At 47.5% G+C, this 15,789-nt stretch overlaps 1 protein-coding gene across 1 annotated transcript in view; it reads right to left on the reverse strand.

The window, feature by feature from the left end:
- The window catches only part of KIF6 (kinesin family member 6), a 437,260-nt gene that overhangs the window by 73,046 nt on the left and 348,425 nt on the right, over positions 1-15,789 (reverse strand). The window contains exon 15 of the mRNA XM_068961022.1: positions 6,530-6,585. Within this exon, the coding sequence (XP_068817123.1) occupies positions 6,530-6,585 (56 nt within the window). The remainder of the gene's footprint in view (positions 1-6,529; positions 6,586-15,789) is intronic.

The raw sequence follows: 15,789 nt of genomic DNA on the forward strand, positions 1-15,789 counted from the left end.
TGGGCTTTGAGAAGTCTTTCCAGTCTTAATCTGCCTACAATCCCTGCTATTTTTTTAGCATGTGACTGCAGTTATTCCATTACAGCAGTGGCACCGGTATGTAAAGCCAGCTTTTAAATTCCTCATTCACAGCTTCCTTTTTTTTCCAGGATAAATAACTCTAAGCATTTTGGTCCCTCATAGGAACTACTATCCACTCCTTTACAGCCATATCCTGTTTCAAGCCGCAGATCAATATCTTAGAGGTTTGTAGTGAATATGATTGCTGTCGGCCCAGCATTTCTTCCTTTGGAGACAGAGACTTCTTCAGTTCCCTAAAACCTGTATTCAGCTTCTATGGAGCAGGTGGGCTGAGTCCTGAGGAGCGAGTGAATCAGAACATTTCACTTCCTGGATGCAGGGTCTCCTTCAGAGATGGACGCATGACCTAAGCCAGGCCAGTCATTCCCCCTCTAGGGGTTTTTGCCAACAGAGTTGGAAAAGACCCTGTTTACTGGGATATATGAATCTATCGTCCAGAAGTTCCTAGCCTTTTTGGCACCAGGGACTGGTCTTGTTGAAGACAATTTTCCCACAGATGACGTAGGGGTGGGGGCAGTTTCAGGATGATTCTTATAAGAAGCCCTCAACCTAGATCCTTCGTGTGTGCAGTTCACAGAAGGTTTGTGCTCCTAGAGAGTCTAATGCCACTGCTGATCTGACAGGAGGCAGAGCTCAGGCAGTAAGTAATGTGAGGGATGGGGAGTGGCTCTAAGTATAGAAGGAACTTCGATGCATGCCCATCATTCACCTCCTGCTGTACGGCCCCGAGGATCATGCTGTATGACCCCTGCTATGCTCCCCATTAGCTTAGACCTTTGAGAAGCACATTCCCACAAAACTGGGAGAGACTCCCAGAGAACCCAGTCGAGTTGGGAGGAGGGGAGAGGAGAGGAGACGGGGAGGGAGAGGAGGGAGTGGAGGATGGGGAGGAGGGTGCACATGAAGCCAAATGCATTCCCTGGATTTCCTGCTTTCACGAGACAATGAAATTCCTCTCATGCTTACAGCCAAACATCCTGGCCAATACAAATTAAACACAAATTAATTAAATTTGTTTGATAAGAGTAATTAAAAAAATCAAACTAACGTGCAAACAGAGCTTATTATTTAAAATTCATGTGATGAATTACTTAATAAAGCAAAAAATCCCCCTTGTAACGTTTTCATCATGACTTTACTGCTTTTCTCTGAACCATCTCTTTTCCCGTAGAAAGGCAGAATTCCCAGGAAATTGAGTGCACACACATGGAAATGCTGGGCAGAGGGAAAGGGTGTCACCTTGACTTTTTGCACTTAATTTTGAGAATGTGCATTTTTTCACATTATGGTGACATATTTTTATTTTGTGGTCCTTGATGATTTCTTTGCCTGCCCTTAACCAGGCTTTCTCTGGTCCAGTTGATTGGTGCTCTCATTTGGTACTTAAGCAGAAGTACTTCATTACACCCATTTCTACTAAACCTCATCTAAGTTTGTGATTTGAAATCTCTCATGTTTTCTGAAGCATCAGTACGAGCACTCAGTTGGAATTGTATAGAGCCTGAACATACGACCCCTCTATTTTATTTTGCAAACCACTGGAAATCAGAGTTGTGACCCATGTGGGACACTGAACCCTCCAGGGCTGCTGCAGGTCTGCAGCACACCTTTCTGCAAATTAGAAAAAGGCGCCCCTCTCTAAGGGTCAGTGCAACTGTGGGCTAGTGCATGTGGGATGGAGAGCGAGGACAGGCTGGGTGTCATCCTTGCAACTGGGCTCCACTGGGTGAAAGACCAATCATTGACCATGTTACAGAGACCCTTTTCATCTTCTTGGGCTCCATATGCATGAGCTAGGGTCTAGTATGAGCCTTTTGTTGGGCACGAAAATTTCAGAGGCAGGTAAATCTGAATTTATGGAGATAATATACTGTATTTAAAAGTTTTGGAGTTGGACAGAAATGGACTTTGATCCCAGACTGGCCACTTAGCAGGCCACCTCCCTGATATTCCATTTTTAAAAAATCTGCAAAATAACGATCATACGATAGTTCAGAGAATCTAGGCTACATCAACTGTAAGATCTGGTCTCATTAAAGAGGTTTTTACAATGAAAAGACAGCCAACGGATTGTTAAATGTATCCTGATTTCAGAGATGTTAAGACTGTAAAACTTGTGTATTTTAGAATCTATCACACATGTGTAGACTGCGGTTCTTCTCTGTGGAGATTAAATAAGATAACGTGCTTGCTAAATTCTTGGCACGGCCCAGAGCCAGTGCTCAGTGAAGCTGCAGTGGGTGCAGTTATTGGAGCTGGTGACAAATAGTAACAAGAGAACAGACTTGACTGAGGCCTTCCCAGCCTCGCAAGACAATCTGGATGTAGGGTGAGATACTAGGAGCCAACATGCACGGGCAGGTCCAGAAGTAAACCTCAGAAGAAGATGAAAGTACAGAAGATGCTCAGTGGAAAAACAGTCCCACGAGTTCTGCTGATGGAGACCCAGATCTGAGCAATGACCTGCCTGAACCCCAGATGCGCAGGAGAGACACTCTTTAAAAGGGTACTGTTCAAACGGTGGGCTAGCCGTCCTTGTTCAAAGGTGAAGCAGGAGAGGGAAAACTTCCAGAATGTTATGTCAGCTTTTCTAGCACTTGGGTTTTCTTCTTCCCTGCTCACTGACATCTACTTCTGTTACATTTCCTGTGATTTCTGAAGAGATCACTGATTGGCTCCCCGGGGAAAGCCCTTCTGTTGTACATCCTCTGATGGATGTTTTCAGTTAGGCCTAGAGGGGTCTGTGGAGGGTGAAGAGGTGCCAAGACGCATCAGTCAGGCTATTTCACCTGCCTCTAAAGCTGCTGGTTCCCAGACTGGGCGAGCGTGGGCCTCATGCCAAGGAACAGCCACTCATTGTTCTCTGATGCCAAAGACAATGCTGCCAGAGGTAGCTCACTGATGTAGAGAAGCCAACGCCAGGATTCTAATAAGTGAAAAACGGCCTGGATTGTGCCTCTGCTTTGGAAGCCATCTATTTCTTTTCCTGTGGTTTAATGGCATTTTTAGAGATATGATCAATGGAGGCAGGGTGTATATGAATGTGTGATGGAACCTATGATGGAAAGTGGCCTAAATGCTGTTGTGTATGGGGCAGGCAAATGCAATGAAAATGGCTCTCCTTTCGAAAACAAAGACCTCATTATTCAGGGAGGAGATCCTGAAGAAATTAGTCATTTCTTCCATTTCTGACTTCAACTTGTTTCAGCATCAGGACTGATGTAAATGGTGTACAGAGAAGGACGAAGAAAGGAGTTTGTGGCAAGAGTTTAATCTACTCAGTTTGGGTTGGTTTGTTATAAGAAAAGAAAATAACATGGAAATTTTGGTTGAATGATTATGCCATGTAAAAATTAGATATTATATGGTTGCTCCTGAACTAATAACCTCTAGGGATTTTTAATAATGAAATTCATGGACTTTCCCGGTAGCCCAGTGGTTGAGAATCTGCCTGCCAATGCAGGGGCCACACATTTGATCCTTGGTCCAAGAACTAAGATCCCACATGCTGCAGAGCAACTAAACCCCGCAGCTGCAACTACTGAAGCCCGGGCACTCTAGAGCCCATGCTCTGCAACAGGAGAAGCCACCGAAAGGAGAAGCCTCAGCACCACAGCTACAGAGCAGCTGCCACTTGCCACAACTCGAGAAAGCCCCTGTGCAGCAACGAAGACCCGGCACAGCCAAAAATTAGAAAAAACAATACATTTCTTCAAAAGAAAAGAACGAAATTCAAGTGGCAGCTCTAGATCACAACATCAGAGAAAAACCAAATTGCCCGAGAAGACAGCGGCAACCTGCAGTCGAAGTGTGTGGGCTAGCTGGTGTGTAGATCACAGACAGACCTTCCCTCTCCCCTCGGCAGGCCAGTTGCACAGGCGCCCCCAGCTTCTCACTCCAGCCCGAGGGTCCGGAGAGAGGATGTGGCTGAGCCTGGGACCAGAGCTGAGTCATCACCCCACGCACGTCATGGCACATCCGTGCCACGCTCCCACCTCCAGGCTCTTAGAGTCACTAAAGGATGTGTAGAGGGATGAAAATTCCACTTGATTTAATTTCTCCCTAGGAAAAACTACACTCAGTAATGTTGTAAATCTCTTAAAACCAGTTTCCTTCAAGGTTGCCTTGGAAATTTTAAATATGTGTACAAGTTCCACCTTGTACTTCCTTAGTCTTAACCCTGTGTCTGAGATGCAGTGGTGGTGGTGCTCGGGGCTACTCGCTGTGGTCAAGCACTGTCAGGGGCTTGTTGCGTAAGGGGGCTGAGTCTCAATGATCCACTCGCCTTGGCCCCCCCTTGGATCAAGAGCACATCTGAAAGACAGGTGGCCAGGAGGTGGGTTTTAAGCCTATTATTTGCATAAAATGACTTAAGAGTGACATTGATTTTATTAGCACCACTGAACTACCAGCCACTTCCTCATTAGCAATAAGTGTTTGAGTTTTAACACTGCTGTGAACTCTACTTATTATTATTCAGAAAACACAAAGGTTTATTTGCCCAGGGCTTTCTCTAGTACATCTGGACCTTTTGTGTGCAAATTACAGCCATATTGTCTGGAATACCAACTATAGCCTTCAGATCCCTGGCCTGGGCAGCTGTGGGGCAGCCTCTGATTTGCCTAATCTCAAGAAATATGGCAAATAGGATCCATCAATGTGTGTTGTTGCATCAAAATTATGGAGAATTTAAAATGACTTGTGACAACAACTCACTGTACTCAGAGTGAAACACTAAGTTATTAGAATGGGCCACTGTTGTCTTCCACGGTTTGTATATTTCATTAGTGTTGGAAGAGTTTTATTTGGTTTAGAGAGTTAGATGTTTTCCAAGGACAAAACTTTATGTCACTTTCTGGGGAGAAATGATTCATAAAATGTCCTCCCCTCTTGTCTCCCCAGGAGTGAAAACAGACCATTAGGTCCTTCGAGTCAGATGACTCTGACAAGCTGGCTCTGAATCCACTTAGGCCTGTTTCCCCTTCCCTCATCATTGGTTTGGGTCACTGATCTCTATGAGAGTCCGATAAACTATAAATGCTATCTCTAGAAAAGTGCTCCTGACCCTCAGTTTTTTTTTTCATATGGTTTTAGGGGTTTTGAGAATTCAAGCCAAGAAAGGAGTTTTACATAGGATTTTAAGAGAGACCAATTACATTGAAATAGTTACCAAGATTTTAAAAAGTTTTGTGATATAGAAATAGCTATATGTACTTTTATATAAGTGCATTAAATAACAAGGTCTACTGGTGAGCCTAATAACTACTGTAATTTTGAAGCACTGATGAGTATAAAAGATATTTTACAGTGTCTGCCAACTGTGTTGTGAAGTGAAAATGTTGGTAATTTCCACTGTGACAGGTGCTGGTACTTCTACTGTGGTCTGCTGCTGACATTCATCATTGGACGGAGCGCTAAACTGCAGTTAGAGGTTAGTGAAAATAAAGGTGCATTTTCCCTCCATCCAAGTTGCTGGACCTTAAGTCAAGAACCTCTGAGACTCTAGAGATCCTTGTCCTGGCGCTGGGTGTGGCTCGGGGCTTGTTGGCCTCAGTTCTTTGTTCAAGCCGCATTAGAGAATGCAGGGCTACCCGGTTCCCTAACTGAAATAACCCCAGGCTATTGTGAGTTGCCATATTTTGTAGGAAAAGCCAAAAGGGACGTTCATAGTGGCCTTCTGTCCTGTCCTCACTTATGAGAGCAGAGAGGTCGGGACGAGGGGGACACAGGAGTCAGCTGTAACAGGTAACTCCTGTCTTAGCTAGCACAGAGACAAAGCCAGAAGGGACCCCCTTGGTGAAGCTGCCCAGCCTGGGAGATGGGTCTCTGTGTGTCTTCTAGCTTCGGGTGAAAGAAGCATCTTCCTCTCACTTTGACAAAGATCTGAGGCACAGTATTACCGAGGTTGCCTCTTGCTTTAACCTCAGTTTTTCAGGGATGCTCACCTAAGTGGGGGAGCTCCATTGGGCAGCCCAAGTCCTGGGAGGGCAGAGTGACTCATTTTTGCCTCTCACTCTCCTAGTTACTGAAGGAGATGAAATGGTGCTGAAAAATGCACACCTGGGCCAAAAACGATAAGCACAAGCTCTGGGAGGTGTGAAAGTGTTCCACAGTCCCTTAAAAACGTGAAACGTCGCTGCAACAGTACCGTTATGACCAGCTGAGCTATTGCTGGAAAACACCAGGGACAGACAAAACTTGCTCATTGGGATGCTCAGACTCAGGCCTGCATGAGGATGAACAATTCAAGTTCTAGACAAAAGAAAGTGATTTCCCTGATGAATGGTGGGAGAGATGACAAACTTCCAAGGAGAGGTGCTCTCAAAGCAGCCTCCTGGGCAGGGATCTTCTGAAACTGGTCCTCACGGCTGTTTGGAAGCACATTATGACCTGATTTTCACCAGGAAAAGGGCCTGTGAAAGAGGCTCACAGAGTGTCATCTGCTTACCAATTTTACTTCTTGCTTCATTTATGCTTTCGCCCAGGGCCTTAGCTTCAGAAAATCTGGATGGGGCAAAAAAAGAAGAAATGAGAGTTTAACATTTCCTGTTCATCCTAAATTATGTTTTAAAAATAAGAGATTCCTGAGAGGTCTCTGTTATAAAACTTCATGGAAAGGGACATAAAAAGACAATTTAAATGAATGAAATATATTTGACTTACGAGCAGAAATAAAATTTGTATTAATTACTGGTGTCATGCATTTTTACCCCACTCTTCAGTGTAGAACTTCCTTCTCATAGCCTATAATTTATGACTTTTGATTTCTAATGTTTTATGATACCAAGAAACCAGAGGAAAGCAGGGCTCTACGCCTTATGTGCGGTGTTCTATTAATCACAGTACCGAGATCTTAGAGTCAGAGAATATTTAAAGAACTTTTTTTTTTTTCTGATCTTTTCTCTTTTTTTTTCTTACTGGTAAACTATGGCTGGTCATGAGGCAGATTCATGCCATCATCAGTTTCTATAAATCAAGTCATACGGGACGCAGCCACATGGATTCCTTTGTTTACTGTCTAAGGCTGCTCTCACACTGCAAAGGCAGTTGAGTGGCTGTGACGGAGGCTATGGAGCCTGAAGAGCTGAAAATATTTACTATCTGGCTTTTTCCAGAAAAGAGTTTGTTTACTTTTGTTATAGATGATGTTAAATCACATTTTGGAACTATCAAAGCAAGAAAAAAAAAAAAAACCCTCATTATTCCCTACCCAGAAATAGACCTATTCTGAGATCTAGTCTTCTTTCTAGCCAGTTGTTACAGAGTTAAGATTATATATATATATGATTTTGTGCTTTGATTTTTTTCCATTTAGCATTGTAAGTCCTTACCTGTGTTCTTAGAAACTTTTCCACTATCTTTAGATGGCTGCCTACTCGTCCCCCAGATGCTGTGTTGACATTTACTTAATGACTCCTCTCTCTATTTTCCAACAGGTATTCTTGAGAAGCCCCCTGAGAGCCCAGTCTTACACTGGACAAGTGTAGAAATGACCTCTACGAAAACCATGCCGTCTAGGCCTACACACAGTGGGCCCTTAGGAAATGTTATTGCTCCACCCGCAAATCTTTCTGGATCCCAGTAAATCCCAGATGTGCTACTGCTTCATCCATAAGCACTTTAGTTCTGCGGGATTCTGTTAGAAGACGTGGGGAGAAGAGGGCTCCCAGGTACGGGAATACCAGAAGCGAAGTCCAGAGTGCCCAGAATGCTCTGGGCTGGCTGAGAAAGAGGCGTGAATTACGTCACTGCTATTTTCCGACTGTGTCTGCTTGGCTGGAGACTGTCAACAGAAGTTTCCAGGGAAGGGGACTACATTTTCTCTCAGCGTTAGGTTTCTTGGGACTCCCCACCCTGGCTCCTTATTAATGGTGTTCAGGCTCATCCCAGATGACATATGTCCCTTCTGCAGCTAGGGCTTGGCGCCTTCTGGAGATGAGTACAAGCCCACTGGATGCCAGGCAGACTGAATTCAGCTCAGCAAACATTCGTAACATGGGTGGGTCACTGCTGGGCTCTGGGGGCTCACTCTGGCCTCTGTCCCCTGGGCAGGTAGACTGAGGCTTTGTCTGGGCCACTCAAATGAGGACTATCTTCATCCTTTAAGCTCTGCCATGTGGAGGTGGCGGGGGGCAGGGGGCGGGGCTCTAACTGTTGGTTGGTGCCACGTCCATCCTCAGCACTGGCGGTTTCAGGGTGTTTTATAGTCCCCCACAGCCCAGTGAATGATGCCTCTGACGGCCTGTTCCACAGAGTTCTGGAAGCTTGAGATTCTTGGGAATGAGGAAACTATGAGAGCAAGGCTGCAAAGCTGCTGAGGTTTATAGCAGTGCTGGAGGAAACCAGGGCAGAGCCGAGAAGGGAAGGTCCTGAAGGCAGAGAGGGCCATCTCTGCAGAGGAGCCCCCACAGGCATGGAAGGGACTCCCCCCGCCGGTGGTCACCCACATGTGTCGGATTGTGGGGCCCGTGGCGAGGAGCTGCTGAGTGCTGTGGTGAACCGTCTTCAAAGAGCCGCCCCACGCCAGGCTGGCAGACATGGCCGGGAAGCTGTGGGCTGTTGTTCCAGGCTCCCTGCAGCCTAGCGCCGAGCTAAAAAGGGCTTTCCCACTGGAGAGGCATGGGTGAGGGCTCAACCGTATCTGAGAGACCGTTTTCCCTTCACTCTGCAGCTGTTGCCATCCCAGGCCACTCCACCCACATGCTTTCCTGCCCCTGGGTTGTCGAGACAGACTCTTGCCTGAGGAAGCCCAGCCCTGGAGGGGAAGGAGGGGCGTCAACAGCGATGAGACGCGGCTCCGCATTCCTGCCCTGTTCCTCCTGCTTCTCCACAGCCCCCAGCCCGGCTCCCTCGGAGCCACCCCCTCGCCTTCTTCCTGCCCCAGCCTGAATTCTAGACGAAAGAGTTCATATACCTTGAGAGGATCGCGGAGTGAAAACAATTCTCTTCCATTGGCTTCCATGTCGCATCATGTATCTTCCTGTTTTTCCCCCTCTCTCCCTCAGTGTTGCTTCTCAGACTCTTTTTCAGGCTTTTCTTCTGCAATCTGTTCCTTAGATGCTGGTAATGGTCAGGGTTTGGGCTTCCCTGGAGGCTCAGATGGTAAAGAATCTGCCAGCAATGCAGGAGACCTCGGTTTGATCCCTGGGTTCAATCCCTGGGTCGGGAAGATACCCTGGAGAAGAGAATGGCTACCTAGTATGCTTGCTTGGAGAATTCCACGGACAGAGGATCCTGGTGGGCACAGTCCATGGGGTTGCAAAGTTGGAAACGAATGAGTGGCCAGCACTTTCATTTTCTTCAGTGGTCAGGGTTTAGCCTTAGAACCTCTCTTCAGGACACCTACTCTCCAGGCGCTCCACTCAGGCCAGTGTCTTCAATGGCCACCTCTTTGGACAGCTCCCAGATCTCAGTCCTGCTTTATTTTCTGTCTATTTGATGCCCTGCAGATAACTAAAACCCATGGGATCCAGAGAAGGGCTGAGGACCTTCCCTGAAGACCTCCCTGCCCTTCTCCCCTCGCTGCCTGGCACCCACACTCACCCAGGGGCTCATGCCACTAACCTACACACCACACCAGCCTTTGCCTTTCTCTCCATCAGCCCCTTCACTCAGTCCTGGAGTCTTGCCCCCTCCCTGTCCTCAGTACCTACACTGACATCCCACTGAGCTCCACGCTGGGCCACTCGCCCTGAGAGGGTGCTGTCATCTCTCCCCCAGACCACTTCAGCCGCTGCTTGCTCGGCTCCCTGCATTTACGCTGCCTTTGGGCTATTTCCCACATTGCAGTCTTGTCTTCTTGTCTAGGGTGATTAACATAATGTGTCAACCATTCAAGGGGTGAACGTCCAATTCGCTTCCCCATCAGAAAGACTGGGTCTACGTCCTTTCCTTTCTCTGTTGACTCATTCCTGATATGATACCAGCCTCTGTTATATTGTGATGAAGATCCAATTTTCATTTCTACTACACTTTTTAAAGTACTGAAATTCCTTTCTATCCTGTACCCTTTCCCTATCAAGATGGCTGCCCTCTTGTCACCCACCAAGGGGTTCCTCCCTGACACAGGAAGCCACTGCTACATTCACCTACTTCTGGCAAGCAGTTCTCAGGCAGCTTTCTGGGCTGCTACGGTTTCTCAAAGTCAATTTCAAATTGTCATTTTCAAGCCAAAAAAAAAAAAAAGTCTTATTTGAGTACCTTTTTTATGGCTAGCGTTGTTTTAAAAATACTGTGGGGAGGCTGAGAAGATTCTAATCTAATCTTTGCTCTCAGAGTTCATAATTCTAGTTCAGGAGACAAGGTTTAAATACAAAACACAAGTGGAAAAATAATAAAGGTTAAAGCTGAAGTCTAATAGGAACCAGGGAACTCCTATTTGGGGTGGACTGTATTTCCAGATGATGGTGTTAGGTTTGCTCTTGGATGCTCTGTATTTCCAGATGATGGTGTTAGGTTTGCTCTTGGATGCTCTGTATTTCCAGATGATGGTGTTAGGTTTGCTCTTGGATGCTCTGTATTTCCAGATGATGGTGTTAGATTTGCTCTTGGATGCTCTGTATTTCCAGATGATGGTGTTAGATTTGCTCTTGGATGCTCTGTATTTCCAGATGATGGTGTTAGGTTTGCTCTTGGATGCTCTGTATTTCCAGATGATGGTGTTAGATTTGCTCTTGGATGCTCTGTATTTCCAGATGATGGTGTTAGGTTTGCTCTTGGATGCTCTGTATTTCCAGATGATGGTGTTAGGTTTGCTCTTGGATGCTCTGTATTTCCAGATGATGGTGTTAGGTTTGCTCTTGGATGCTCTGTATTTCCAGATGATGGTGTTAGGTTTGCTCTTGGATGCTCGGTATTTCCAGATGATGGTGTTAGGTTTGCTCTTGGATGCTCTGTATTTCCAGATGATGGTGTTAGGTTTGCTCTTGGATGCTCGGTATTTCCAGATGATGGTGTTAGGTTTGCTCTTGGATGCTCTGTATTTCCAGATGATGGTGTTAGGTTTGCTCTTGGATGCTCTGTATTTCCAGATGATGGTGTTAGGTTTGCTCTTGGATGCTCTGTATTTCCAGATGATGGTGTTAGGTTTGCTCTTGGATGCTCTTGGCCCAGTTTTCCTGTTGGTGTGATATTGTTGTTCTAGTCTCTGTCTAAAGGATTCAGCTGAGTGAGGGGGCTGCTTTTCTTGGTTTTGTTCACATTATCAACGCCTTCATTTCCAGTTGTGGCTGACCTCCCCATTGATTTACTCTTTTGTTAGTGAATGGGACCCTGTGACAGGGGATTCAGTTTGTATGAGGGAACCTGTCACAAAAGAAAGTCAGCTAGGTGGTGCCTGGGCACTGGAGTTAGCCAAGCATGGGGCTTCCAGCCTCTCTTCATGCTATTATGTACTGTGAGGATGAGTCATGCCTGGAAAACATAGTGATTTTCAACTGCACTTCTATCTGAATTGTCTCCTATTGAAAAATCTGGCTTAAGAATTGGCTCACAGGCTCCAGTTTACTGGAGGGCAGATATCCTATTAATGTGCCAACATCTTATTTCTGTTGTCACAGGCAGACAGCACAACTCTCCCCAAGCTGGGGGCAGAGCTGAGACATGCTCGCAAGTAGGGGTAGAAACCCCTCCTACTAAGTGACACTAACGTCTGAGCCACTGATGGGCCCCTCTTGCAACTCGGCATCAACTCCCGCACTCTGGGGGAGCTGAGGGAATTCGAGTCATCAAGAGTCCCTGTATTTGAGCTTAGAAGCTACTCGCCATTGGGTAACGAGGCTGAGCTGGACCAAGGCTTGTGTTGCTGGGGGGTGGTGGTGGTCCTAAGCCCTTCTTTTCTGGACTCTTCCAGCACCATGGTGCAGCACTAGGGCCATGGGTTGGCAGAGGTACTTGATGAGATAAGTAGTAAACAAAACGGGAGAGCCCAGGCCCATGGGTTCTGCTGGCTGAGGATAATCAGAAAGGTAAGACTTTCTAAGAGGAAGTCTGCTAGCAGTAGAGTTAGGGAAGAGCGATTATTTTTTGGCGGTGCTGGGCAGCATGTGGGATCTTAGTTCCCTGACCATGGATGGAACCCTCGGCCCTTGCATTGGAAGTGCAGAGTCTTAACCACTGGACTGCTAGGGAAGTCCCAGGGAATAGCAATTTAACCACCCTGGGGACCACCACTCTGGCGCATGTCTGTATTCCTAGGACCCGTCATTCCTCCAACACATGGTCCATGTGATGCTCTTGGTCACTAGAGGGACTGGGAGCAGATGGGTTGGTGAGATCAGGGTCACCGCAGACCAATTCCTAAAGAGATGGAGGCCTGGAAGTTTTTCACACTTGATTTCAACGACTGCTATGGGAGCACTGGTTGTAGTTATTTGTTTTCTATAAAAACATCTCTCTTCGTCCTCTGCCGTAAGAGTTATGAGCATGTAATATCTGCTAATTGAATACTCTCTGTGAATGCAAAGGTTCCCATCCTGAGAAAAGAGTAGGACCTGGCTTACACTCCCCGGTCCCAAATATTCCTTTAATAATTGGTAACGCTGAACAGATGTAGACATTTTAAAAATGTGGGCTGGTCTGCTGACTTTCCATTTGATTTTAAAAGACTGATTCACTGCTGGGAAAACCTCTTCTTAGAGGGGAGCTTTGCGTGAGTTTCATTAACTCCTTTGGTTTAGGGCCTTGAGGAAGATGGGACCACCATTCGCACCAGCCCGTCCTGTGCGATTTCCACGTGTGTGAGCCCGGAAGCACATCTGTCACGTGGCTGTCAGAGGTCTGCTGTTCTAAGAGTGAACTGTTCACTGACTGTTCTGTTAGTGAACTCTGTACCGGAAGCCCATACATCCTCATCTTTGCCAACCACCCCACCTCCCCGCATGCCCTCCCCCCGCCCCCAAACCCATCTCCCGCTGGAAAGAGACCTAAGCTCAAGAGTACAAGCATGATCCAGGAGCCACACCAATTCTAGAACAAGAGAGATGACATATTAGGTTCTTCCTCAAGGTCTCTGGACAAGCTCTCTGTCTGGCCAGTGGTTTTCAAACATGGTGGCATGTTGGAATTCTGAAACAAATGGATGCTTGGGCTCTACCTAATTCAGTGAGAATATCCAGGGAGTCAGGCCCAGGGTCTGGCAGCTTGTAAAGCTCCACGAGTCAGTTTATTATGAAGCCAGGGTTATGAGGTCACCGGTATGGGCCCTGAAGCCCCAGGCGTGGACATAGCTGAGGGCTCTAGTGAAGTCACTGGACGAGGCAACTGTCCTCCACCTGATGCGGATGTCTCCAGAAAAACAAGGTGTCCTGCTCCAGCACGTCCAGCTGACAATACACAGCCTGCCCCAGGGAGAGGTTCAGAAGGTGCGTGAAACCCCCTGGATTCACAGGCTCAGGTCTTCGTGGGTGTGCATATTCCAGTTTCCTGGAAACAGATACCTCAACTTTCGCTCAGTTCAGTTCAGTTCAGTTCAGTGGCTCAGTCGCGTCCAACTTTCTCTAGAGTCACTTTATTTTCTCCCTGTGTGAGTGCTAGTTGCTCAGTCGTGTCGGACTCTTCGCAGACCCCATGGACTGTAGCCCACCAGGTTCCTCTGTCCATGGGATTCTCCAGGCAAGAAGACAAGAGTGGGTAGCCATTCCCTTCTCCAGGGGATCTTTCTGACCCGGAGATGGAACCCAGGTCTCTCCCACATTGCAGGCAGATTCTTTACCATCTGAGCCTCCAGGGAAGGCCACCTTCTCCCTACTCCTGGTTTTATCCATCTGTCACTCACACGCCACGTCGGGCTCCCGTTCTGCTCCCCGCAGAGGGGCCATCCTTATTGGTAAAGTAGGCTGAAGTATACTTCTTCGTTCTGTTGCTTTTGTTTGTTTTATGTGCATCCATTTATAATTTATATAAACTGTGCTCTGACTTAGTGCTGCCCTTGTTGGCACGTGCTCAGTAATCCCCCGCTGCCTGCCGCATCCAACTCCCCAAATGTGGCCTGCACAGAGCGCCCCCAGCCTTCTACTCTCCACTTCCCCAGGGACGGACGCCCACGGGGTTTCCAGCCCTCCTCAGCCACAAGCAGAGCTGCTGTGAACATCCTCATCTAGGGCCCTTTCTGAGGCTGTGAGAACTCCTTGGGAGCTACAGTCGGCCCTCTGGATCCGTGAGTGGAACTTGTGGGTTTGGAGGCCGATTGTACTGCTTTTACCTAAGGGACTTGAGCACATGTGAATTTTGGTATCTGCGCATGCATGCTTAGTTGTTCAGTCGTGTCTGACTCTTTGTGACCCCACAGGCTGTAGCCCGCCAGGCTCCTCTGTCCATGGGATTCTCCAGGCAAGAATACTGGAGTGGCTTGCTATTCCCTTCTCCAGGAGATCTTCCCCACCCAGGGATCGAACTTGAGTCTCCTGCAAAGCAGGCACATTCGTTACCGTCTGAGCCACTGGGGAAGCCCGGGGTATCTGTGGGGGTTCTGAAACTCATCCCCGCAGGTGCGGAGACACGCTGGCTGTAAACCCAGAAGGGGAACTGCTGGGTCCCAGGGCGTGCAGACACCTCCTTGGTTAGGAGGGCTGCTCCGGTCTCCACTGGATTCCTCCAGTGATCTGGGACCCGCGCCCCCGAGTGTAAATGCCATCGGCTAACGGCTGGGCTGGGCCCTCAGGGCCGCCGGCCTTCCCTTTGCCTTTTCCCGGCTCTGCCTTCTTTCCTGTTGCCTGTGGCAGCTGCACCTACTGAACCTTCATCACCATCCTCAATCTCTTGTCCTGCTTCAATTTCTTTTTTCACAGACAAAACAGAGGCTGTCTTTAATGCGCCCCCTCTGCTTCCAAATGTATCAGCGTCATCCCGTCTTGCTGTGTTTCTCCATTCCGGCTCCCTTCCAGGCTCCCCGCCCTCTGACGGTCCCCACTGCCCGGCTCCCTGGAGTCTTGCTGGGTCAGCGGTTCCCTTGTTTTGTTCCCTACTTTCCCGCCCGCTCTGTTTCTCCCCGCTTGCTCCCTGCAGTAGCTTGCTTCTGCCTGCTGCCTACAACCCTGACCAGTTCTCCATCCTGAAACAAACTTCTGATCTCAGGCTACTTCCCGTTTTCCTGCCACAGAAGTCTTCCTCCTCTCACAGCTCTCTGAACACACTGCTTGGCCCTCCCTCATTTGCCCAGTTCCTTCTCACCTGCTCTTTCACTCCTTGTGCCCGGTTCGAGCCCTTTCAGCTGCTGACTCCCTGGGCACTTTTTTCTGCTGCCTCCAGCTTATTACTTTTTAAGTTTTTGAAAACAAGCTTTATTTATTTGACCTCTTTTTAGAATTTTTGGTACCAAAGAATTCATTTGCAGGGCAGCAATGGAGAAACAGACATAGAGAACAGATTTATGGACATGGGAAGAGGGGAAGAAAGGGTAGGAGGCATGGAGAGAGTAACATGGAAACTCACATTACCATATGTAAAATTGATAGCCAACGGGAATTTGTTGTATGGCTCAGGAAACTCAAAGAGGGGCTCTGTATCAACCTAGAGGGGCAGGATGGGGAGGGAGATAGGAGGAGGTTCAAGAAGGAGAGGACATATGTATACCTACGGCTGATTCATGTTGAGGTTTAACAGAAAACAAGACTGTGTAAAGCAACTATTCTTCAATTACAAAATAAATAAAAACAATTTTGGCTGCACCTTGTGGCTTCTCTGGTGGTTCAGATGGTAAAGAAGCTGCCC

The sequence above is a fragment of the Capricornis sumatraensis genome, chromosome 22, assembly GCF_032405125.1.
Source record: "Capricornis sumatraensis isolate serow.1 chromosome 22, serow.2, whole genome shotgun sequence".
Classification (NCBI taxonomy): Eukaryota; Metazoa; Chordata; class Mammalia; order Artiodactyla; family Bovidae; genus Capricornis; species Capricornis sumatraensis.